General features: G+C 34.6%; 4 protein-coding genes and 1 long non-coding RNA gene across 14 annotated transcripts; 3 read left to right on the plus strand and 2 right to left on the minus strand.

Annotated features, from left to right (window-relative positions):
- Positions 1 to 5759: 5759 nt before the first annotated feature.
- On the plus strand, positions 5760 to 8225 carry LOC108829903 (uncharacterized). Its single transcript, XM_018603497.2, has 6 exons — positions 5760 to 5971; positions 6155 to 6244; positions 6327 to 6584; positions 6770 to 6798; positions 6878 to 6946; positions 7096 to 8225. Exons 1-6 carry the CDS (start codon positions 5866 to 5868, stop codon positions 8041 to 8043), a joined length of 1500 nt encoding a protein of 499 aa, XP_018458999.2. The 5' UTR covers positions 5760 to 5865; the 3' UTR covers positions 8044 to 8225.
- A 914-nt stretch (positions 8226 to 9139) lies between these two features.
- On the plus strand, positions 9140 to 10754 carry LOC108848428 (cell number regulator 8). The gene is made up of 3 exons (XM_018621791.2): positions 9140 to 9491; positions 10011 to 10213; positions 10310 to 10754. The coding sequence occupies exons 1-3, from the start codon at positions 9227 to 9229 to the stop codon at positions 10544 to 10546; spliced, it is 705 nt and encodes a 234-aa protein (XP_018477293.1). The 5' UTR covers positions 9140 to 9226; the 3' UTR covers positions 10547 to 10754.
- A 1832-nt stretch (positions 10755 to 12586) lies between these two features.
- LOC108849562 (peroxidase 21) lies at positions 12587 to 14537 on the minus strand. 3 transcript variants are annotated; one of them, XM_018623121.2, is made up of 5 exons: positions 14406 to 14537; positions 14028 to 14176; positions 13761 to 13949; positions 13512 to 13680; positions 12587 to 13093 (listed from the first exon to the last, which is right to left on the minus strand). In XM_018623121.2, the coding sequence occupies exons 1-5, from the start codon at positions 14482 to 14484 to the stop codon at positions 12693 to 12695; spliced, it is 987 nt and encodes a 328-aa protein (XP_018478623.2). In that variant the 5' UTR covers positions 14485 to 14537; the 3' UTR covers positions 12587 to 12692. The 3 variants fall into 3 exon arrangements, with proteins under 3 accessions (XP_018478623.2, XP_056863590.1, XP_056863591.1); XM_057007610.1 differs by lacking the exon at positions 14406 to 14537 and adding an exon at positions 14278 to 14358; XM_057007611.1 differs by lacking the exon at positions 14406 to 14537 and adding an exon at positions 14309 to 14330.
- Positions 14538 to 15869: 1332 nt separating this feature from the next.
- LOC130510971 (uncharacterized) lies at positions 15870 to 17856 on the plus strand. Its single transcript, XR_008944752.1, has 5 exons — positions 15870 to 16255; positions 16340 to 16613; positions 16864 to 16980; positions 17144 to 17238; positions 17314 to 17856. It is a non-coding gene; the product is annotated as an uncharacterized LOC130510971 (long non-coding RNA).
- A 3431-nt stretch (positions 17857 to 21287) lies between these two features.
- On the minus strand, positions 21288 to 25850 carry LOC108848372 (probable E3 ubiquitin-protein ligase RHG1A). 8 transcript variants are annotated; one of them, XM_057008841.1, is made up of 9 exons: positions 25732 to 25842; positions 25428 to 25511; positions 25125 to 25196; positions 23637 to 23772; positions 22608 to 23315; positions 22118 to 22518; positions 21868 to 21966; positions 21649 to 21777; positions 21288 to 21562 (listed from the first exon to the last, which is right to left on the minus strand). In XM_057008841.1, the coding sequence occupies exons 4-9, from the start codon at positions 23734 to 23736 to the stop codon at positions 21428 to 21430; spliced, it is 1572 nt and encodes a 523-aa protein (XP_056864821.1). In that variant the 5' UTR covers positions 23737 to 23772; positions 25125 to 25196; positions 25428 to 25511; positions 25732 to 25842; the 3' UTR covers positions 21288 to 21427. The 8 variants fall into 8 exon arrangements, with proteins under 8 accessions (XP_056864821.1, XP_018477223.1, XP_018477222.1 ...); XM_018621721.2 differs by having other exon boundaries at positions 25125 to 25206; XM_018621720.2 differs by having other exon boundaries at positions 25125 to 25287.
- Positions 25851 to 26392: the final 542 nt, after the last annotated feature.

A 26392-nucleotide genomic window follows, 5' to 3' on the forward strand; every position in this document is an offset into this window, starting at 1 on the left:
TGTTAAGTTTTTAAAATACAAGAAAAATATTATTAGCTGCAAAAAGATGAATTTTGTTTAACAATTTTAAAACCGTCACAAAAAATTAAATCATAAACACTAAACACTATACCCTAAATCCATGGACAAAGTTTAAACCCATGGGTAAAAATCCAAAATTCTTGGATACCCTAAACTCTCTCTCTCTCTCTCTCTCTCTCTCTCTCTCTCTCTCTCTCTCTCTCTCTCTCTCTCTCTCTCTCTCTCTCTCTCTCTCTCTCTCTCTCTCTCTCTCTCTCTTTCTCTCTCTCTCTCTATAATTTTTATTTGTGTTTTTAATAAAGTAATTATAGTGTTTTAGTTTATATAGTTGCAATATTATTGCTAATAAGAAAGGCAATACGAAAGTAAATGAAAAATTAGATTATGTTAAATAGATATCTTATAAGTTCGAAGTTTAGATATTTAACATTGTTTTTACTGATTTGAGACTTGGTAAGCAAGAAAAATATTTAGTAGGTAAATATGGTAAGCAAGAAAAAATTTTATAATTTTTAACTGATTCAATTAAATGCAAAAAACTTAATATGCACAACGTCCTCGTATGTATTAAACAAAACATATGTGTGTTTACAGAATCTGATCGATATTATTATCATGCAATGTTATCTAAGCCAATGAAGTAGTTAAACAAATGTGTTTTCTTGCACTGTACGTCTATTTAGCTTCTTTCTATAACCTTACTTGACAAAAAAGAGAAGATAACCCTTTTATTAGTTGAAGCTGTTGTTTTGGTTATTAAACTTCCGCGAAGAAGACACACATAGTTCTTTTTTTTTTTGCTTCAAAGAATTCATACAACATATAACTTACATACATGAAACATCAGTGTGCACAAATAACCAAACTATAGCATACAAAAAAATACATGACAGTCTATCAAACTTGACTATAATGTTACTGGTTCGTTCAATCCAATTTTAGCTATGCAGAGAAGCAAATGACTCCGAATATTACTTAAATAAAAACTATGGTTATACCATAGCAGCAAATGTTTGATCACAATGCAAGACTTCCTTTGAATGCAAGACTTCCTTTGAATAGCAGCAAATCACCATAGAAGCAATTGTTTCACCCACTTGCCTTGCCAAAATACACGACTTACTAACGTAATGCTTGCGAGAAACAGGGAAATAAACATCAGCTCCACGAGCAGCTCGGTTCTACAAAAACATGAAAATTGTAGATAACTATGGTCGACCTATAAAACAACAAAAATTTAGTGTAGAGACTATGAAAAACATAAAGTTTATTCTTCGTAAACGTATCAAATCTTTTCCTTCTCTCTCTCAATCTTCCATAGTTACTCGGGACTGAAGTTTGCTCGTCCCTTAGCTCGCCCTTAGCTCTCCGTGTTTGCTCGTCTCTTAGCTCTCCCTGTTTGCAAACGGCAAACTCATCCGATTTGGCCTTCGCAACTGAAGTTCAAACTCATCCGCTTTGGCCTTCGTCCCTTAGTTCTTCCTAACTTTTGTCCTCCTCGTCTACGCTAAGGGCTGGCTCATCGATCTCGGGGTCAAGAACCCGCGACAGAAGACGGCAAGACTCGAAGGGAGAGAACGATGACGTGATGTTTCAAAGTGTTTCTGCTTCGTGGTGGTGAGTTTCGTACGCTCTTTATCAACATGCTGAGATGGGGATTCAAACCATAACTTGGAAATGTAGTTGTTTCTACACGTTTAACGTCAACGCAGTTCGCGCATGAATGAAAAAAAAAACTGGATTCGTTTCTTGTAATGGAAGCAAATAAGGAAACAAAGCAAAGAATTAAATGCTCCGTTTTTCTTAAACTCGCTCATAGAGTGACACGTGGATCCGAGCCTTCTCATGCATTCTCACAAAAATCGTTTAAGGAAATCCTTAAAAATGCTTCTCCTTTAATATATAGGGGATTTCTAAAATCCGTAGATAAAAAGGTATAGTTTCTTTAACATTGATAAATCGGTATAATTTTTTCTATTAATGTTGGAGTATCTCAGATTTATGAAAGGGTCTAGATTAATTTTTGAAGAAAATGTCCATGAATATATTTTCTTTATGGATATTCAAATGAGCCAAAACAAAGACACTTATTTATATAAGTGTTTAGAACAATGTAACTTAATTTTGCGAGGCAAATAAATCAAACATCGAATGTGTTAACGTTCCAACTTCCCAGCCCAAGCACGTCCCTTTACTACACGATCAGTATAGTTGTGTATTTAGTGTAAATACTACCATACCCTTAATTTGTTATTTTTCACTACGTGAGAAAATGCATAATTACAAGAGTTAAATTTCTTCCTCTGGTAGTTGATTTACCACTCCCAATATGTATACATTTACTCGCGTATTGCCATAATTTGATTGGAGAATCGCATGTACATTCAAAAATCACTCAGCTAGAACTGGAAATCCCAATTTCCCAAGACAATCTAATTACTACTGTTTGCTTTGCAATTCGATGCATGAAAGTCGTGTTACTTTGTTCTCTCGTCCTTTCAGCGTAAAAACAAAAGTGATGGGTAGGAGGGATAACAAAGTGTGGATGCAATTGATGAGAGCTGTTGCCATCACTACTCACGGATTGTTTTTAGACATTTTGAGAAAATTTAACAGAAAGACAATTTACTTAATATGATTAACTGCTTGTACTCTTTGGCTTTACCTACTGAGACTGTTCTTTTAGAAGTTGGATCTATTCCCAATATCATTCGATTAATTTGGATTCTGAAACCATTTTTGTTTGTTTATTTAACATTGATTCCCAAACTTTAGTCACTGACTCACAGTTCCTACAACTTTTGCATACTATTTCAATATTGTTGAGATTTAGCTAAAAAGAAAAAAAATCCTAGTTTAATCAACCTAACACTGAAATATCACAAACTTACAATTTTCACCACATATACATTTTAGTTCTTTTATCATAGGCTTTCCATATTCATTTGTTTTTTTATCTTATGCTAAGTTTGAAACCTTGAATAAACTAATTAGCTGGAGTCTTTAAATGATCAGATTGCTTGCTATATAGGTTTCATTATAAACATTTAAGAATGTGGCAAGTGTATAAGAAAAAAACATTTATTATAGAGCATGACGGGCCTATATACTTAAATACTTTTTCTGTTTATAAGCAGCCTCAAATCAGATGGATTTCATCGAGACACCAACCACGTAATCAGTGCATTACATTAATTATTTATCTCATTCCTGATTTATTTGATCGCCCTTCGAATGGTATTTGCTATTTTAATGGGGGTTGGCATGAAAATGGGTTGTTATCATTCTTTGCAAGAATCTTAAAACATTCAATGAAGGAACGTTTTGATTGATATCTAAGGATGGAACTATGGAAAACAACAAAAAAGAATATTTGAAAGATTATTATCGAGGAACGAAATCTTTAGTGAAAACATATATATAATTAAAAAGTTGCTAAGCTAATTATTTGGCGAATTATATTATTATTTTACTGATTTCTTTTAGATGTAATGGATGTGTCATCATTTAACTTGAGAAATGATTGTTTACAAAAAAAAAAAAAACTTGAGAAATGATATAAAGGGGGTGAATAAAAGATTAGGCCACCAAACAAACAATGAGAAATGGAGAAAAGGAGGCAACAACCACAATAGCGAGGATCCATCGTACACCACTCGTCTCACCAAACCCTCTTATGGGTCCTACTTTACATTTTCACCAAACCCTTTGCTCTTGCTGTCCAAATCAGACACAACATCAAACACACACACCAAAAGAAATAAAACATCAAACACACAACCCTAATTAATGCACGTACTCGAATTAGGTCATTATATTAAATATATACATAAACTCAATAATACATTCACTCTAAGGAAGTTTATAAAGAAGATGGATTCAATCATTCGACAGCATTACAACATATTGGGTCTGTCATAAGCCTCAAATTACAGAGGAGTTTAATTATCAAAAACAGCACAAAAAATTACGACAATCAGGCCCATACACGAGAAGAAATTATCTCATTGAGAAAGCAATTTGACAAGTGATATAGCTTTTCGTTTGATCTCCAAAACATACATCCGCAACGCATGTATACAAATATCAGGATATATGATCGGACAACTTATTTCCTAATTACTCTAGGATTTAAACAAATAAAACACGACTACTTCGAATACTGTATATGGAGTAAAAAGAACATAATCTAATTCATAGATCTACTCCGGTTTGGTATGTTACTCCTCTTCACGAACTGTCACACTTCTGAATCTACAAAATCTAGGATTGCTTTTTTTTTTGTGTGCAAAAGGATAGCTCATTTTGTATAGTTTATTGGTCTATTGGACTTTGGTTCAGTAAGGGCTCGTTTTTCATTCATGGGCTATTCCTTTTTTCGTGGGTTTGTAACCACTAACCACTAACCAAATAATACTATTAATTTTTATTAGTCCTAAACCCTAATAGGTTAACAATATCCAATGCTATTTTCAGCAAAACAATTTCTTAATTTTTATTAATACATTAATACATAATAACATAATATCTTTTAACATAACAAAATCACTCAAAAGTAAATAATACAAAAATCTTTATTGTCCCAATGAAAAAGATAAGAAACACACATGGCGTGACGTGTATGTGCGAATATTAACCGGAGAGAAAATAAAGAATAACTAAAAAGATAGAGAGAAAATTGAATATAAAGAAGAAGAAAAAGAATGGTAGTGATAAAATATCAGAGCAAAACCTAATCTCTTAAATCGTAGATGTTCGCCTCTATTTTTTTTCTCCGACGTTCAATCAAATCTTCTCACACCTCTCGATCTCTTTCTTCATCCTCCTTCTTCATCCTCCGATCAATCTTCACTACCGCCCTTTTTCGATTACATATGAACAAAATTTTAGTTTATATACAAATCAGGGTTTGGTCGGTTATTAAATCATTGGTTTTCGTTTTTTTGGCGGTTCAATATAGGATTTTAACCGGTTTTGGTTGGTTTTGACACTAACACAATCTGAACTGTTATTCGGTTCATGGTTCAATCATATGTTCGACCATCGGTCCGATTCATGTCAAAACATATTTGGTTTATTGGTTTTGTGTATTATCTGATGCAAGCCTAATATTGATGCAACTTATAGTTTCTGTTTGACGCCATAATTATATTAAAAAAAGACTGTAAACATCATAATGCTTCTATTATAAATTTCCATGTGAATTAACTATAAATTTTGTTCTTAAAGTTGGTAATGATCTTCTACTCAAAATTCATAATGAATTTTTTTTTTTGAACTTGAATGAATTCTTTTTATTTGTAACTCAAATGTGGTGAATACTAATTTGTAAAAGCAAGCTGCAAGAGAAAGCAAATATATTAATACTGTAAATATTTTACAAGACACATACAATTATTTATTTAAATAAAAACTGAAACAATTCCAAAGAACAATCAATGATGAAAGTAGAAAAATTCCATAAATCTGTTGAAGCTTAAAGTAGTAAAAACCGTAATTTTCTAAAAAAAAAATTGTTTTGTTAATTAGTAAATATCCTAAAGAAAGAAAAAAAAAGATGATTATTGTTATTTTCAGTTACAGTTGTCTTCGTATCTAACGGCCACAAACCAACGGACTACGGTTTCATTCATCACACTCACTTCGGTTAAGAACTTAAACCAAACGTGCTCAAACCAAACGCGCCACTATTACTTTCCGTTTTTAAACTTAATCACAGAAAAGTTAATTAATCAATTAAGTAATAAAGAAACCGCCGGTTTGCTTCGTTTCAAATTTCGTCTCCTTTCTTTTGAGAATCTCTCCCTCGACCTCGAGCGATATAACCTTCTTTTTTGGTGGGTTATGGGAGAGATCAACGATGATGACTGGAGAAACGACCTCGATATCTCTGGACTTAGTCTGATGGACGAGGACGATAGCCTCCTCCTCTTCCCTGATCACACCTCAGGTGATTGTTTGATTGATTGTTTGATTGATTGATTGATTGATTGAAAGATTGAAACTTTTTGATTTGGGTCGTGATTGCTCGATGTGGGTTTTGTAGAATTATAGAGATTGTGTTTTGTTTTTTTTTTCTTTTTTTTTTTGCTTAAACTCTCTGTCTATATGATGATGATGATGATGTGTTTAGGTAGTGATAAGGAAGACAGAGGTCTTGATTGGTTTGGGGATGATCTGAGAAAGAGTCTTGCTTGGGACAAAGCCTTTTTCACCAATGCAGGCAAGTCTTCTTTTTTTTTTTTCTTTTTTTTAATGTGTTTTGATTTGTGATGAGAGATGTTGTTGTTGTGTGAAATTTTTAGGTGTTCTGGAGCCTGATGAACTGTGTCATATGATTGAAAGCAATCATGTGTTGGGTGAGAAGAGAGTTTTGGCGACTATTCAAGAGGATGTGAAGAGATCAACGGAGTCTATTTCTTCTACATTGAAGAGTGACTGCTGCAGCACTGTGGAGACGAGTCATCAGGATCGTGTTTTGTTTGAGGATGTAGTAACAGCGTCAAGCCAAAGGTCTCCTCCTGCTGTGTCTACTCATATAAGAGCGTCAACACATAGCCCAAGTAAGTTCTTTTTTTTTTTTAATTTGGTAAAGTTAGTATGAACTAGCTTTGCATTGGTATCTGTCTTTTGTTATTTTTATTGTAACATAAGATCTTATTTCTAGTCTTTTCTTTTGCTTTATTTTTTTTCTTGACCATTAAGTTTTTGCTGACCAACTAATACATTTATCATTTGAAATTTGCAGCTCCAAGTACACTTGACTCTCACGCAAAGGTAAGTCTCAATAACAACTTAAGGCTGTGGTTTGATCTTTCACTCTCTCCCTCATGAAAATAAATGTTTGTTTTCTCAGGTGAAACCCAATGCTATTCATAAAAGGCCAAGTATTAGGGCACAAGGGTTAGGGAAGGTGACAAACAAGGTAATACTCACGACTATGTTCTTGTTTCTTTGATCACTTAACGTCTCACCTCATTGTGAATCATAAAATAAATAAAAACTGAGTTATTAAGAACCTTTTTTTGTTTTTGGTCTCTTGTTTGTTTATGATTACATCATATTCTACTACAGCCTGTTGCTGCAAAAGAACACAATACATCAATGTCCAGGCCATCCACTGGACTGATCAGCAAAAGTGTAAGAGCTTCGGTAGATGTTAACAAAACCAAACAAGGTGAATCGCTTACAATCTCAAGGAGGGTTAGATCCATTGTATCAAAACCTGGACCGCCATCCAAATCTGCTTTAAGGTCTTTTTCTTCTTCTTCAGTAGCCTCCAAGAACGAGTTATTAACATCTTCCTGCTCTTCACTTGAGAGCTGTATCAGTGCTTCTTCCTCAAGCGCTTCTAAAAAGTCAGTACTAAAGCAGAAGAAAGCTTCGAATTCTTTGGTCACCACATCCAGAACTGCATCTAGACTCATAGGCCAGTCTAGAGTTTCACCTCTCTCAGCCAGTAGCACATACAAGCCCAGGCTCCCCTCCTCTAATGCATCTGCTTTTCTAAGTGCTTCTGTTGACTGGTCTTTTAATTCACCGATGAGAGCTTCTACACCTAATAAAATGGGTAAAGGTAAGAAGAAAACTGTATCTGGTGGAAGCAGCCCTGCAATTGATCAACAGGGAACTAAACATAGTTCTGTTGTCAATGGAGCTACTACTCTGAGTTCAGATTCCGTGACGAAACCAACAGGACTCCGTGTGCCATCACCAAAACTAGGCTACTTTGATGGAGGAGCGAGGAGCAGCGTAGCAAGAACACCCACAGGATCATGTACAGGTCCGGTAAGTGGCTCAGCAAAACATGGAGGTCGCAGTCTGAATGAATCAACAACTTCTAGTAGGACCAAGTCTCGTCTTATACAAGAATCCGCAAAGGGCAGCAGGCCCGTTTCAAGGAGTTCCAGGCTGATTGTCTCAGCTTCTTCTGCGTCTTCTCCAAAGATTACCACCAACAAGAAGACTTACTCAAAGGTCAGTGCAGAGGAACAACTCAACGGCGATGCAGGTGGAAGATAATGTATCACAGTGATGGAAGCCAAATCACCTCATGTATAGCTTTGATTTGCACTTGCTCTGTGTCTGGTTCTTTATTATAATAATTATTATTATTCTCTTGTTGTGTTCTTCTAAGTATGTTTTTGTACCGGCGGAAACAACAAAGCTCAGCTTCATTTAATGTTGATCAGAGTTTCAGATTAGTCTACTGAAATGTAGCAAAAGCAGAGTTTGGTCTTGCTTCAGTTAGCTCGTTCTCATTTCAGCTTTGGTTTTCTTCACTTCTCTTTTGCGTATACAGGAAAGAAAAACACAGCCCTAACGAACTAAACCAATACATTAAACTGAATTACAAGCAAAAGAAAGTACATTTGCATTCTCATATAATAATTTTCTGCAATTTTAGTGGTGTTTGATCGATGTTCTTCACCTGCAAGCATAACTGTGGCTTTAGTCGATTCCTCTTTTGGTGTCTAAAAATGCTTTAAGAACAGGCAAAGAGAGATCGGAGATGCCATAAAATGGAAACGGAAAGATTTTCAGAACCATGCCTTCCAACAGCAGTATTTTTTACTCAATTATCAGTCACCTCCACAACTCTAGTCACTTATTCTCTCTGTTAATCAAAGAATACAATTTTGTATTTTTACACATTTAAAAAATGATTGGAAGATATTTTAAATGTGTTTACTAATTAAACCTATTAAGCTTTGAGTGTTACAAAATCATTACAGTCTGTAACTAATATTAAATTTAACATTCGTCTGACTTACACAAAATTTCTAAAATGATATTATTTGTGTAATAAAAGAGTGTCAAAATGAAACACATAGACAGTTGAGTTTTTAAATAGGCTGTTAACGTTTCCACGAAAAAAAAAAGACAATTGAGTTTTTCTAATCTCCATTGATTGTCCCAAGTCCTCATGGGCCGGCCTACAGAGGCCGATGATCTTTAACTTCTTAAGTGAGCTTAAAATATTTTATTAACAAGTTCATTTCCAAGAAAATACTTTTGTCTATTTTTAATTCAATTCCTTAACGCGTACGGAACGCGGCCCAAAATAAAAATAATTATTTTAATTCTATTTTAAGTCACTTCTCTCTCTCTCTCTCTCTCTCTCTCTCTCTCTCATCTTTTTCCTCTTCTAGATCAAAAGAAGCGACGAACGTTGGTTTGTTGAGAAGATCTAAGAACATAAAACATGGCGGGAGAAGACAGCCGCGAAGCTCAACGATGCGAGGAATCGAGTCCTCTCTTGCAAGTGAACGAAAGCAAGATCTGCTCCAAAGGAGACGACAACACCAAGACGACGAAAGCGGCGGAGGAACACGGATGGACGGCGGATGGATTGCCGGTGAGCCACGGGAGCGTGATCGGCGAGCCGATCGGGAGAAACCAGTGGAGTTCCGGTCTTTTTTCCTGTCTCGGCCGAAACGATGAGTTCTGCAGCAGCGATCTCGAAGTTTGTGAGTCTTATTATATGTTCTGTCTCGACGATTGCTGTCTGAAAAATTTGGGATTTTTCTAGATGGGTTTCTTGATTTGGTGGAGATTGGATCGGAAAGTCTTTGATTTTGATATGTTTCATGGTTTGGTTGGTGAAAGACTCAATCTTTACATTTTGGTGAAAAGACGCAATTTTGATGTGTTCTGTCTGAATGATTGCTGTCTGAAAATTTGGGGGCTTTTTCTAATTGGGTTTCTTGCTTTGGTCGAGATTGAATCGGAAAGTTCTGATTTTGATGTGTTTCTACGGTTGGTGAAAGACTCAATCTTTACATTTTGGTGAAAGACTCAATTTTGATGTCTTCTGTCTGAATGATTGCTGTCTGAAAATTTGTTTTTTTTTTTTAGAAATGGGTTTCTTGATTTGGTCGAGATTGAATCGGGAAGTTTGTTTTTTTTTTTTTTAATTTATTTTTGATGTGTGTTTCATATGGTTGGTGAAAGATTACATCTGAATGGCTTCTTTCTTTCTTTGTTAGGTCTCCTTGGAAGTGTGGCTCCATGTGTGTTGTATGGAAGCAATGCAGAGAGGCTTGGGTCTGCTCCTGGAACCTTTTCCAATCACTGCTTGACGTATTTAGGTTTGTACTTTGTCGGCAACTCTTTGTTTGGTTGGAACTGTCTTGCTCCTTGGTTCTCTTATTCCAGCCGCTCTGCCATTCGCCGAAGGTTTAACCTTGAGGTAAATAAATGTTCGAATTATCTGAAAAAAAAACTGAAAAAAAAATCTGTTTTTTTTATCTGAATTATCCGAAACTGTCTTTTGGGTACAAAACAGGGAAGCTTTGAGGCGATGAACAGGTCATGTGGTTGCTGCGGTAGCTGCATAGAAGACGAGATGCAAAGGGAGCATATGGAGACGACTTGTGACTTTGTGACACATGTTCTTTGCCATACATGTGCACTTTGCCAAGAAGGCCGTGAGATCCGCAGGAAGGTTCTTCACCCTGGTTTCAATGCTCAGTCCACTGTGGTCGTGCTTCCACCAAGTGAACAAACCATGGGACGCAAGTGAAAAGCTTGCGTTGAGTCACGTGTCCTAAATAACACTTGTATACGCACAGTGAAGTGTGAACTAATGTTTGTCTCTTGCTTGCTTTTGTCGCATGTTCTTTTCTTTTATGTTCTTTTTCTTCAACGCATGCAACACATATGTATATCTTTATTGTTACGCACTTTGTTTTGATATGGTAATGTAATATTCAATAAAGTTTTAAAACTAATCTCCAATTTCAAGATGATGATGATGATACCACAAGAAACAAGAGTGAAATAGGTAAATATTGGACCTGAACCTGATATAACCATTTATGATTCAGAGGAAGACGAGACTAGCGTGGTAGTAAAATCTCAACTCGATGAGTAGGTTATAAACGTGGAGGCGTACCTTTCCGGCGGAACCTTAACTGCTCTAGCTCCGATCCAAAGTCTGTGAGATCAGCTGTGGTAAGGAACGGTTCGGAGATTCTAATGAATTCATGAAGAGATTTGTTTTTGGACCGGAGAGATTAAGACAAAAGGTATGGCCCACTTTGGCAGGTAATTTAGCAATATTGAAGTCATCACTGAAGTAACTGTTATTTTGTGTGGAGTCAATTTAGATTTAGATTAACTGCCAAAATGTCCGTTTTGTAAACTATTTTGGTTTGTACCCTCTCTAATCCATAACATTATGTTAGGTTAAAACTCTTTTCGTTATCGTTTTACACTTGTGCACATAGATTAAAAAATTATTTAATTTTACATATTTTCTATATAAAACATCATTAATCATTCACCTATTTATATTTTAACCAATAGAAAAATAAAGTAGATAATAAAATTAATAAATTATGCATTGAAATGTTAAAACGACACTTATTTTACAACAAAAAAAAATTTCTACAGCGACATTTAATATGAAACAGAGAAAATATAATTTTATCGTGATTCATCATTAATTTTTTTGTATGCTAAATCCATTAATAAATTAATTTTGTTTTAGTGTGATTTTATACAAAAGATTTCCAATACAATGAAGTTACTTGATGTAATTTATAGTGTTGTACACTTGTACTAAAATAGTATAGTATAACATATAGTGTTGAGTTAGAGATGTTTTTGTGAGAAACTCATAGTTAAGTTTGGAATGACGTAAAAACCGTTAATTTTGTCTAAATTTCCGTAGGAACGTTAATTTGAGATTAGGCCCGTTTACAATTAACTATACTGGGCCTACCTAAACCGCCTTTTTATACCACAACTTTGCAAGTCTTTAATTGTTGCACTAGATCCATTGTAATAATTGCGGTTAATTTGACTCCTTGAGTTTATTAGTTTGCATGTGATATGATTTCTTCAGATTTGTTTTTTTATACATTTTGTGATAAAAGGTCAAGATCTATAGCTTAATACAATAATTAGTACATTTGACATTTTCTTATACAAATGATTAAATAGGTCTATTGATTAGACGCCAAATAAGACTGGCCAAATTGATTGCTGATAATTCAAAAGTAACCAAACGAATTATCAGAAGCTCTTCTAATACTGAAATGCTTGTACAAAGAGTCAAAAGGAGACACATGGAGAAGTTCCCAACTCGTCTGGCATGACATCTCACAACTAAACAACGATTTGGCTTGTAGAGTCAACGAGCTTATGACATTAGCTAGTCAATTTCCCCCAACTTGACTTCTATCTTTAAACACAATTGATTCATATCTTTATATACTATTATAGATCTCATCTTATATATTTATGATATGCGGTTTCTAATATTTTATTGTAGTCGACCGTTCTTAGGTTTCTGTTTACTCTCTAATTCGAATCTCATTGCTAATTTTACCATCACTATTCCGATTATGATATCATGTGTAATAAGTTCTAAAAACTTTAATGTATAACTTAACTTATGTCTCTGTATTACTTACCTATTACTCCGTCACATTTACGATTTTGAATTTGTAAGAATTTTAGCTTTAGATGATTCTTTTTTTAAAAAGCTTTAGATGAATTTAATCTAAGAGTTTCTGGTACTATTAGTACTAAAATCACTGACGAATATACCAAAAAATGTGACAAAATATATCTTCTTATTGACTCCAAACCATTAGCACACATACACACATATATGATATATATGGTTATTATCTTTCATAAAGAAAAAACAATATAATCAGTTAGTTCACATAGCGACAATCCTTCCTGATCTCCCCTTGGTCACCGGTGAGAGGATTGGTCTCAGACAAGAGCCTGATAGCGCGTGAGAATTGCTCATGGAAGTAACCATTGTCCGCAGCCATCTTCGCCACAAAAGGTGCGGTCCTCGGATCGGTGGCTAGCTCATCATCGATGACAAGGAGCCCTTTATGAGCTATGATGTTCTTGTAATACATGTTGTCCACAACCATTGGAGTCTCAGGGTCGTTGCGGGAGTATAAGACCTCCTTCGGGTTCGGATTTGGAGTAGGGCAACGTTTTTTCAAGTAAAGTGCGTAGTTTGGGTCGAGAGTCGGGTCAATCGTTGGGTATAGTCGGTGCACTAGGTTAACGCAGTGGACTCTACCCACTGAGTGAGCACCTATGGTCATAAAAATTGACTGATCAATAGCAGTAGAATTTATTTTTATACTTCAGTGTAATTTAACAACTACTTTTTATCAAAACTTCAGTCTAATTTGACTAGTAAATAAACTTTCCAAACAAAAATTTAGTACATATACTATTTAAGTACGATATGATTAATAAAACTAATTTTATTTTCTTAGAAAATGAATCCAAAATAACCAAAATTATATTGAATTGAACCATTGAACCGGATAAATTTTGCGTACTTAAGGGTGTATAACTTATATCTATTGTAAAATATTGGACAAATCCAAAAACTAAAATGTCCATCCTGGTTATTCAGTGCCCCGGCTCAAATCTACTGCTCTATGCAGTTAAAAGATAGTTTCTACTCAGATTTGCTAGGTATATAAGTAATTATAACTCGGTACCTAAGAGAGCAACGGTGGCTTCAACATCGATGCCGATGGAGTTAAAGTTTGAGAGAACAGATGAGAGAGAGTCATTGTGGTTAGGAACTAGAGCCTCAACATCTCTCAAGTAGCTCCCCCTACTGTCTCTCCTTCCTGTCTTTATCATATCTATCTTTGGCCCTTTCAACTATTCATTTCACCAAAAAACATCATAATTAAAATAGAATTCCAAACTAATTAAAGTAACCTTAAAATGCATGTACTTACCATGACAATACCATCTCTAGCAGAGAGAGCAACAATATCAGCGCAAGAGACTGTTCCAGGACATTCTTTCTCGAGTGCGTCTTTGATAGTCTTAACGTACTTAAAGTTTCTCATACCAAAACTTCTCGTTGACTTTTGCTCAGATTCAACTCCTCTTGCTGTCTCTAGTAGCAGTGACGCATCACACGACTATACGAAAACACATGAACATAAATATTCACGATGATGATGATGACGACGCCATGTGAGTATAGATAAAAGAGTTACCTTGACGACGCAGTCATGGAAGAGATTACGGAGCCAAGACACGGCTGTATTGCCGTGTTTGTAGTAAAGCGTCTCCACTTGTTGTCTGATAATCTCTTCCGCTCTCGGGCAACTCTCTCTGTAATAATTCATCTCCAGTTCCGCATTTCCTACAATATACAGTAATTAGTCTTTAGATTATTCGTTTATTATTTACATATGATCAGTGAACACTAGCGATTTTATAATATTATATTTGTTGAATTTTTACGGTGGAAATTAGTTTACTAAAAGAAAACTACAGGTATTTTGGTTTCAGCTAGCAAAAATTAGAAATATATTCTCAAGACATGGATACACGTAGCAAAATGTGATTGGAGAAAAGGGAATATATATTACCGATATTAAAGATGGAAAATAACTGCAATAACAGGCAAAAGAAAGCCAAAAAGCTGAAGGGCATCTTCACGATGGCCATCTTTCTCTCCTATCTTTTTGTGTCTTGTTGATTGGTGTGTCTCTTTATGTGTTCCAATGTAGGGTTATATAGAGATTTCAAGAGACTTGGAAAAAAACTCCCTCTATTTCATAATAATTGTCACTCTAATTTCATTTTTTTTGTTACACAAAAAATGTCACTTTACAATTCCAATGTAAATTATACTAACTTTCAGCTGAAAATTAATTGCAAACTGCATTAATTTTATAAATAATTTTATTTATCTAAAATACTATTGGTCAAAAAAGTATAATTAATTACAATTTACATATATTTCAACAATTTTCTTAATCTGTGTGAAAAATGTCACAACGACACTCTTTAAGAAACAGAGAGAGTATATAATTAAGTATTTTTATTTCTTATAGTCATAGTGGTTCCCCATGTTAATTATTCATTTCTGAAATTATTTCTTATAACATGTGAATTCAGTGAGACTAGTTTTTCCTATTCTATCGGATGATAATAAAAAACTAATTAGTTCGGCTTGTCACTTCTTTTCACTTTTAATTAGCCATCCTCTTACATGTTTCATGTTCCACAAGATAGAAAAATAAGGGGATCTAGTATGAATTAAGTAATTTATCCCCAAAAATGAATTACGTTCTAACTAGTTGATTGGATCGGATACGAAAAATATAATTAAAATGTAAATGCTTGCGAGGAATATATTTTACGCATCAAATTCAAGATGACCGACTCTATTAACTCACAATCATGCTAATCTATAGGTATTCTATATATACAGCATATAATATTAAATACGGGTTCACTTATATTTCATGCGTTTGTAAATAATTGTCATTTTAACATTTTTCACATATATTTAAAAATAGTTAAAATATATGTAAATTGTTATTAATTATACATATTTTATAACCAATAATATTTAAGATAAATAAAACTATTTATAAAATGAATGTAGATTGAATTAATTTTTAATTGAAAATAAATATAATTTGTATTAAATTGTATAATAATATTTTTTGTAATAAGAAAATAAAAATAAAATAATATTTGTTATGAAACAAAGAGATGTATACGTTTATTCATTAATATAAAAAGAATAAATTATTATTACCCTACTGCTGCATAAAGTTCATATCACCGATTTAGTTTAAAGATTCTAACAGACTTACTGACATTTTATATTCCATTTGAAATATCGTTACCAGTCTGGATTCGTTGGCTGACTTTAAGAAAAAACTTTTGCTTCAATTGTGTAACAAGTGTAGAAGGATATAAAACTGGACTAGTCTTTTTTTCTTTTGAACGAGAACTTGACTAGTCATAAGTATGTATGTATATGCATGCCCCATTGTAATCCATTTTGGGAAAATTATTGAACATCTATTACTATAAAATATGGTTCTTTCTCTCCTGTTGACATGTCAGACGTCATGTCACAAATAGGGTCTCTGTGACGCCGACACGTGTCCATGAGTTGCTAACGCCGCGTTTCATTAAACGTTACCTTTGTGGGCTTTGTTTTGTGAGTTGAGCGTTGGGCTGTGGAGTTCGGTGTTTTGTCGGCCCGATTGAGTGATGTTGTCGCCAACCCTAATACGACGGAGAAGAAACCAAGGTCCTCTTCCCCGGGCGGTGATCTGATGCCGTTTCCCCTTCTTCACACCAGTCGAAACGGTCTGAGTAAAGGCTTAGTGATTAATCTCATTGATTCACTACCCCACTGCGTCGTCTTCAATGTTTCTTCGATCTGAAAGGCGGTGAATTCTTATTATAAATATGTGTAAATGCTTCTCTCCTTAATCTCATCTTATCTTAGTATCTTTTTTATTTCATACTAATAGATCTGTGTTATGGCTAATTCCAGGGTTTTTTTCTCCGAGTGGGAGGGTTCATAGCAAGCGGCGGAGCAAGCGGGAGGAGGGCTTATGGACCAGGCGATGGGCATATCAAGATGGATAGCCATGGAACAAGTTACGGAGAGTGTGAAGAGAGAGATAACAAAGTCGATTGCTGCAGTTTAAGCTCTCACATGGGAGGTGATAGGCTCTCGGATGTGAGTTTATAAGAGCTGGAATTTTTTTTTTTGTACGATAAATGGAATGAAGGATTGGTTTAAGTTGATTTCTTCGTGCAAATAGGTTTGTTCTTTTGTCTCCTTCGTCTCCATCTCAGCAAATTCCAAGTTGTTCTTCTTCTTTTTTTTTAATTGCATCAATCAAACAGTTTGAACGTCACACTCTTTCCAGTCTTCTTCTTTATTCATTTTATAAACATCAAGTGAACCTTCCTCCCCCTTATAATTCTGATTTACAGAGCCTTCTGGTTTGATTGTTTTTGTTGGCTTATTATTTCTGAACCAATCGTCTCTCACATCTGAGAAATCGACAGGGATAGCGCTGGAGTAAGAAACCGAGAGAACGAGATGGAGAGCAACAGAGTAAGTGACAGAGATATTGAGATGAAGAGCAACGGAGAAGTCGAGATAGATATAGAGACACGAAACAAGTGAGTAAGATGGAGCATTTTTATATATCTTCTGGTCGGATCTGCTTAAATAAGTTTCCTATGATCAAAACAAGGAAACAATACACATAAGTTTGATATTGTTTATGCTATTTTTTTTTATTTCAGACGAAGTGGTCTTAGATTGGTGTTATTTGATCTCCAGATATTAGCATCGTTCACGATTCTTATGTGAATGGAGAAGTACGAGGACTACTTGAAGCTCAAATCAAGAGTAGAGATCTTACAACATTCACAACGGTACATAGCGTTATTCATTACACATGTGAATGCTTACTCCATGTCTCTGTACACTTATAACTCTTCTGACTTTAGGCATTTGCTAGGTGAAGAGATAGCCGGGATGGCAGTGGATGAGCTTGAGCAGCTACAACATCAAGTAGAAACATCACTTAGACAGATAAGATCCACAAAGGTATACAGAATCTCAAGAAACCATAAGCTTATATTTGATTCTTTTAGTCTAAAGAGAATTTAGAACAGTACCAAATCTTGGAATTGTTGTCTAAGTGCCAGTCCCGGTCAATGCTTGATCAACATTCTGAACTCAAAACAAAAGTACATAAACTTTCACAGTGTTCAATTATCTCAATACAACACTCTCATATTGATTAATTTACAGGAAAAAATGTTATTGGAAACCACCATAGATCTTGAAAGAAAGGTTGTGCCATCAAAATCTTATAGCCCAAGAAATTGTATCATTTGAGATATTTCACAATATTGTTGTCTTTTTCTCTTTATCTATCTCAGTTGGAGGAAAGTGATGCAGCCCATAATCACAAAAATCAGTCGTACTTAAAAAGATATGCATATGCAGTTGAAAAACAATACTTATACCGTTGACAAAAAAATATACAGACGCAACATTAGAGGCTATATTAAACTGCGCCACAAAAACACGTACGAAATCGGAGACTCAGAAACAATGAAAATAAAAAACAGCATTTCGTATGGAGCCAACCAAAACATCCTATCTTTTGTCGGATATGGAAGAAGATAGTAAGATTCACAAAATTCTTAAAATAGCAGGATCGGCCTTACCATTACAACCAACAATAAAACTTAATACTCTCTATAGAGCCAACCAAAATAGAGTTCAACTAAGCAAATAAAAAAATCAACAAACAAATATAATTTGTTGAGAAAACAAATATAATCATTTTAAATAAGTGATATAATCAGAGGATGGAGTAAAAGAACCTGTAATTAACAATATTGATCATTGACCTTCCAAATCTAGAAATAAGCATAACAAAATAAAAATCCAAAAATGAGATACAAAAACCCAAAAATGCAAAAATTGTCTCGCTAATAGGTTGAATATAATAAAACAAAACTCTAAAAAATCATAAGTGAGATAAAGAAATTAAAAATGAGTCAAGCTTCGAGAAAAAAATATTAGGAAAAACAAGATTTTCGAAAGCGGTGAAAACACACCAACAGTTTATTTATCTTAAAGTCATCTCAAATAACTTAATTATAATAAAAAAATGTCAATAAAAAACGATGGCGAAAAAATGCATTTCTACTAAATAAAAAATCATTTGTGGAAGATAAGGAAATAGTAAAATATTTCTGAACATATATGTATTAATAAATAATATAATTAATAAATGTTAATCTAATAGTTAATTATATATCATGGAACATAAACAAATGTGATCCATTGTAAGTATTTTCCAAATAAATTTCACATCAAAATTATTTTAAACATTAAGTAAATAGTACAATGATATAGTGTAGTATTTTGTGTTTTTAATAAATATTTTAGATCAAACCTTTTATCTGATCGGAATGTTATATATTTTGTCTAACAATTTTTTTTATTGTTTTTGTAGTGACCTTATAATGAGAGAATAAATTATACGTATTTTATAAAAAAATAAAAGTCAAATCATCTATCATGTAGTTTACTTAACTGCAACAATTTTGAGGATCAATTTACTGAAATTATATATAAAGTGATTTTATATAATAATTTCTTATAAAATATATAATTGCATTTTAGAATTTAAAAAATTATGTCAAAAATGAATCTACTTGCCGCGCGAAGCGCGGCCCGGCCCTAGTATATTATATAAAATCATCTGATGTTAGCTACAAGTTTTGGATTTAAATTATCTGTAACATGATTACCGTGTATAGCGAGTTTACGTCATTTCGGACATGCGCTTGATGCAAAATTAAAACGATTGTGGATGTTTTTTCTTTTTTTCTTGGTCAAAGTGGATGTTTTTTCTTTAACACAATGTTTTTGGATGTTAAAATGGGATATATTGACTTGACTAAATGTTTAATTATCACCTTCAGCCACTTATCCTTCGACCACTTATTAGTCACTTGTGATATTTTTTAACACAACACATTGGGTGAATTCGTATTATATGCATTTAATGTGGCACCGAGAGTTCCTTTTTGATGGGCGTTGTTGAGAGTTAATTAAGACCCATTCATAGCTAAGCAGGTTAAAATTGGTTGCCGCTATTTCAACGTATCAATCTTCAAAATTTGATGTATCTATTCTAGTGGAAAACGAAAGATGTTTCATTTTATTTGGTGTAATAAATCATTAATGCTCTTGAATACTGCTTAAGATCGTCATAATTCAGAACATTAACTTAATTTTAAATTATAATGCAATTACTAAAAACTGCAATTTTATCTCATCATAAAAAGAGTGCACTACAAAAAAATGATCATATATATTTCCTCTCTTTCACAATGATAAATCCCCACTTTTGTTTTACATATTAATAATAATTAAATCTTGAATTTTATTAGTTTAAAGCTATACAAAATTGTTGAAAATATCTATAATGGATCATTAATTATTTTATTAATATGTGTTATGTAAAAATGTAAAAAATACAAGATTTAAAGTTTTTAATATATATTTACGTCGATAATATTTATGTTTCGGGTTGATATCTTAATTCGTTTTGCAATAATAACACTTTAAAATTAATTTGGTTATATATTTTAAAATAAATTATACTCATAGTTGGAAGCAAATTAAAAAAAAAAAAGAGTGTTCTAAGATTGCTTGGTGGACGAATAATTGAAGAAGCCATTAAGTTTGACCTTTTGCGCAGTTGCGTAATCGCACGCGCATTTGCAAACCACCATAAATTATGGTCCATAATACTAGAACCAATCCCACTTTCTTAATATTATTGTGACTGATGACGGTCGTAATACTCTGCTCTTTACCGTCCATTCACTTGAACACGCACATAATGCTTTGTAGCCGATTCACTTATTTTCATAAACTCATCATGTAAATGATTTCCCTCCATTTTTCTTTCCTTTACAACTAAAAGTCTTTGTGGTTTTTTTTTTCTAGATGCTTATGAGTTATGCAAAACGATCCTCTTCCACCTAAAACAATAATAATAATTTGCCTTTTAAATGACCAAGTGTTTGTTCAGCTTCAGTTTGAAAATATGTAATAAAACTAATCAGCTTAAGTTTCTGTTTAAACACGAAATTTTGTTTAGAATGGATTATATTTTTTGTAATAATTCTGAATTCTTAAAATCCCTTTTCAAAACATTGTGTGTTAATATGTTAGCGTATTATCATTTTATGAAAAAAATGTTAGTGTATTATTGACTTATTGATTCATTCATAGTTATTTATTTATTTATTTATTTCTAAGTCAAGACTGCATTCATTCGGAAAATGAACGTGACTCGTATATGAGTTGACCTTATGAATATTGTCTAAGCCTTATCCATTAGATTAAAAATCATTATACCCTTATTATTTGTATTTACTTTGATTATCTCCATGGCTACAATATCAGCTAGTATCCTAAGTTACGATTGTCCGCTACCTAAATTAGCGAGTAACCTAAGCTATATGAACATTGTGAGCTATGATGATAACTGCCTTTGAACCTGAATACTTGCATAGATGTAACTTTGAAAGTAACTTGATTTTTGTATGTTTTTATCACCAGTTTCCAAGGCCATCTTGTACGCTTAATTGAATTTGTTTTTTTTCTTCTCTTTGTTTTGAATATATGAAGTTGAATTTGTATTAGCATCTCTTAGTTGTAGGAATGTTCATCAAATAGTTCTATCACTACCATAAGTTCTCTGGTTCAGAATATCCAGCTTCACTTTTTGATCCGTTTGTAGCATGAGGGTGTTTTTGCATCATGTAAAAACTGCGCTGTGTTTATTTCACTGCAAATTTTCTTCTGAAAACCGTCTATATCTTCATAGTCATTTGGTATACTTGACCTTCTCAGCAAGAAGCATTCTCTTTTTGATCCCCACCAATAAACGGATATCAACTTCCTTCTGTTTACAACTAGTACTAACCGGTACAACTAAAGATGTTTGTAGTCAATCGCATATTTTCCCTTTAAAACAAAATGAATTATATATGTATAGTTTATCATACGGGTTTTTAGAAGGCATCAGATAAAAAAAGCAGGTGATTTGCAGATAGGGCAAGAGTTCTTCAAAGACAGCCATTTCTTTATGCACCCTCCGTGGTAGTCATGACCACACCCTTTCAGTTCCCCCAACTCTTCTCCTTCCTTGTATTCCTCCTAAATGGTTACCGTTACCACATCACAACCATTAGACTCTCTCTGACCTTTAGCACATTTAAATATTTGAGACCTGCGAATCTTACCAGGCAGATTGCACATTTTCTTTGATCATCCGTTGGATACAATATTGTCTCTAACAAGCAACTGGTGATCGCGCCGTTGGATAGACCAGTGTTGACACTCCCGATCCTTTCACCAAGATCAAGAAGGTCCTTGATAGTGTCAACCATTCCAAAAATACATCAGTTGCAAGACATTTGGCTATCTGGGGATTAGAAAGACCCAAGAGTTTTGATATTAACCTCGTATGTCATGTCATCGATATCGAGCCTCATGTCTCTGTGGTGATCTTGCATGTTTCTGGATCCGTAGTGTGGTTGGTGATCTACACCCATAAATCTCTGTTTTTTTTTTAAATAAAATTAAATAGAAAACAGTTCAGTTTGCAGCAGAATCAGAACATTGGTCACATCAGTTAATACTAGATACGCACAATCACATTGGCTTAAGGCTTTTATTGGTAAGTTCTAAAGAAAAAAAAAATTACAATACCTGAGATGAAAAGCGTTCATTGAGAGCAACTTCATCGAAAGGAGACTGAAACCTCTCATAGGAACTCCTGCGTCTCCCTGGTCCATCACTGCTACTCAATGAAATGGGTGGTGGTGGCCACAGAGGCCTAGAAGGATATGTCTCAGTGACAAAATGAGACCTGTCTCCATAGGAAGATGCCACATGTCCCAATCGCAAACCAGATCTATAGGTGGGTGTTGTTGACCTATGAGAGAAGCGGGAGGTGCTTGCAGATGAAGTTCTGGGAAAACCGTGGGAAACTGCATAGTTTCTGTTTCCGATTGTCCCCTGGTGATAGCCAGAAGTATCAACAGATGTGCTGTTGACAACATTTCTCAGAGGAAGAAAATTATTTGTTTCAGGACTAAAGCCAATTATATCTGCAGGGTGAGAATTAATGTGGTTTAAAGAATGTAAACAGCAGAAAATTTGAATCTAAAAGAGGGACCAAAGGTGAAGTTTAACATACCTCTAGGAACTGGGAAGTGTCTAGGAAAGTTCCAGTCTTTATCTACGTGAGATGCCTGAACAGGAAAATGACCTGAGCTACAATGGTCACCATTCTGGTGTTTAGAACGAGAATCAAGGCCCAAGCTTACGCTGGTCTCTAAATCTAGTGTAGGACGACTACGGACATTCCTTGAGGAACTCTCTCCCCTGTTGGAGAGATTATTACTTCTGTAACCTGGGTTCATGAGCCGTGGCATGTAATGAGGATCATGATCACGAGCTGTTGATTTTCCCATGTGCAACTCCCAGGGGAAGGAGGAGTCTGAGGAAGTTCTTTCGCTGTTGTAATGGCTTGAACTTCCCATTTCATAGACGGAAGAATCGCATGGGTTTTTTTTCCGCTTCTGTGCTCCTCTCGCATTTTCCATAGGTAGACCAACATAGCTATCAAATGACCATGTCTGGCTGTTCCAGTACGAAGAAGATGCAGATGTCACATAATGTTCATGCGGAGCAGAGAAAGTTGCAGCTGCTGAACTCATGAAAGGGACATGGGATGGGCAAGAAGTTCCTGGATTGTAGTGTGGCCTCTCCACACCATGACCTGAAGCGGTATAGGCATTTGGTCCCGTAGAAGAGTTCCAGTGCGAAGAAACAGGCATTCCTTCACTCAACATGTTTTCTGATGGATGAAAATGCGATCTGTTCTCACTGGCCCCAGTTCTTTCTGAGAAAACATGAGACGGATGATAATATGAATCAGACATTCCAGACACGACTTCACAGGGAAAAACAAAATAGTGATTATAAATGTTGCTTCCTAATTTTTCACTACCTGAGTGTATCACCTATCAAGATTCACCCTACCGAAACCCAATCTACCCACGAGGAGAACCACACGGAACTTCTCAACCTAAAAATACGCATGCATCATCAACGCAATAGCTCTTACACAGGCTGAGTAACAACATCTATCAATGGAGAACGTGTTTAAAATATTGGTTTTCCACCATATCACAAGGATCTATAGGGATGGAGGACTAATTACCTAGACTGGTATATGGATGTTCTGGGTGTATATGGTTCCAGCCTTGATCATGTTCATCATCGAAAAGTTGGGATGAACCCGGAAAGTGTCTGTGACCCATAATTACACAAAGCTTCAACGTGCAGTCCAGCTAACCCTGCACCGAAAATTCTCTCAACAATGAAAATTCATCCAGAATAACAATTACAAGTTCAGAAAATATTGCTTTAGCTACCAAGCAAACTCAGTTCTCGTTCAAGAATGGTAATTCTTAAAGTGACATTTGTTTTCTCTAAGTACCAAACGGTGGTTGAAAATGTGTCACCTATTTGTTTACAATCTTGAAGTAACATTTCAAGACCAAACTAGAAATTTTGCATATTGAGGAACCTCACTGTCGCTGAGTTTAAAACAAAGTCTATGCTGCTCGAAAGTTGATGATGCCTTTTGATGGAAAAAAACTTAACTAATACAGAGATATCAGCTCATAAGGATAATATTAGAGGTAAGAGTTTGTAAATAAAACATAATTTACATTTCTCTTTGTTTAGCCAAAAAAATGAGACAGAAAACAAACAAGTGTTCTCTAGTACATTATCACAAGTAAACAAGACATTTTACACAGGTTCAAAAACATCACAGAAACATTTGTCGAGAATAAGGCATGATGGAAAATAATCATAAGAGTGTACACGTATTGAAGAGCATCAAAAGCAAGTCCATCCAGAATAGATAACATTGATATGATCATTTCAGCTTCTATCAACACATATACAGAGTCTCTCAGTTCATATACATTAACGATAACTTCTCCACTGAAACAATAGTAACTCTAGTGAGGTTTATGTCACTAAATATTGATGACAGCTCTGGGGTATGTACAAGACCTTGTAAGTGTCTTTCACTATACTTACAAACACTGTCGACAGGACAAAGACCAATACATGGATGATTCAATAGAAGGAGATGAGTTACTTTCTGAAACAAACCAATACCCGCCATTAATGCTCCTGCAGTGCAGGCAAATAATCTAGCTATGGGAACTAGGTTTAAAACTCCCAACCAAGAAGAATACACCAAACTACACAGCTGAAACTGATTCACCATTTCCACACACCAACCACGAAAGTAAAGCAGCAGGGAGCAATTATCCCTTGAATTTACTAGTAAAATAAGAGTACCAAATTTAATTTCTTCTCTCCAGGTTCAGAATCATAAAGTAAACAACATTCCGAAAGGATGCTTCTAATCAATTCGTGTTATGCTTCAAAGGATGGTTGTCTTTTCGTAAGAAAGATAATAGAAGTTTTCTCCCCATGGCTAATCACACACTTGAAGCATCCTTGACTAAATTAACACATTCAAATAATGCATGTGGTATGTAACTCAGTGGGAACAGAAGAAGGGTGGGTGGTGGAAGAAGTGGATCGGATAAACTTCACAAAAGCCTTTTTTCTACCATAAACTTAGTTATTAGCCATAAAACATATAAGTAGGAGTAAAACTAACCACGCTAATAAATTTCGCTTCACTTATCTGAATTTTAAAGTTCACTTTGGTTTCTCAATCAACCAAGAAGGTCTGCAACAATCTGCCAAATATGAAAACATCAAGAGAAAAGGTAGCCACCGATCCTATGTGTTACGAAAGGCTAGCGTAAGGGGACTAACATCTGCTGATATAATAATGTTAGAATAATGCAGTTCTTTTGAAGATCATAGTTTCAATCTTTCTAAGATATTTTAGAATTCATCAAAAAGGAAGATATAAATATATAAATATATATATATATATATATATATATATTCTGACCTGAATCTATTAGCCGTACTAGTTCAAAAACCACCGATATCCCCCATAGACATTCAAACAATCATATAACCACCGAAGATATTTCTGCTAAAGTCATCCACCGTAGCAAGCACCCGAACAATCATCACAAGGAAAACAGATGATGATCAGTAAACCAAAATATTAATGGTGAAAATACTGCAATTCATTGGAGCTCTCTATTATATCTATCCGCATACACCACGACTACACGAACACGAAACCTTAGAGAGCTCAACACAAGGATCGGAGAAGAGAAGAGAAGAGAAGAGAGGAGAAAGCGTACCACGCAGCGTGCGGCGATGGAGAAAGGAGAACGATCGGATGATGACGACGACGCAGCTTTTTAGAAGAAGAGAGAAAATGTGATCGGTTGATATTTAAAACGTTTGGGTTGGGTTGGGTTGCTGGAAAATTTAGACAACTACATTCACCGGCTACCGGTAAACCCCGTTTCAAGTCTTTCGCCATAATTATGGGCCTATATTTTGACTTTATATGGGCCTCTACTGGATCACCAACTAAATTTGTCAGAAATTTCTATAACTTTTTTCATCGTCCTTGGCACATCCTGTGAAATTTTGTGTGAATTACTTACATTTATTGGCGCATAAAATTTTGACTCGAGTTTTAGGCCATAGTCAACAGTGTGATACATGACTCCACAATCCTCATCAAAGATGATACTAAAAAGCCCCTAAATGGTTATTTTCACATTTTTGACATTCTTAATTTGAAGACACAAGTCTTGTGATGATTGTACCATTTCTATGACCATGATTATCTTGAATAAAGAGACTATGTAGTGGTGATTGTACCATTTCATGAACACAGAAGGAGAAGCAACACCAAATTGAACCAAAACAGGTTGAGGTTCCTACTTCAAGTTCAACCATTTCAAATAAGAATTTAAGTTGCCCAAGAGTGGATGTTTTTCCTCTGTTAGA

Source organism: Raphanus sativus, chromosome 4 (genome assembly GCF_000801105.2).
Source record: "Raphanus sativus cultivar WK10039 chromosome 4, ASM80110v3, whole genome shotgun sequence".
Taxonomy (NCBI): Eukaryota; Viridiplantae; Streptophyta; class Magnoliopsida; order Brassicales; family Brassicaceae; genus Raphanus; species Raphanus sativus.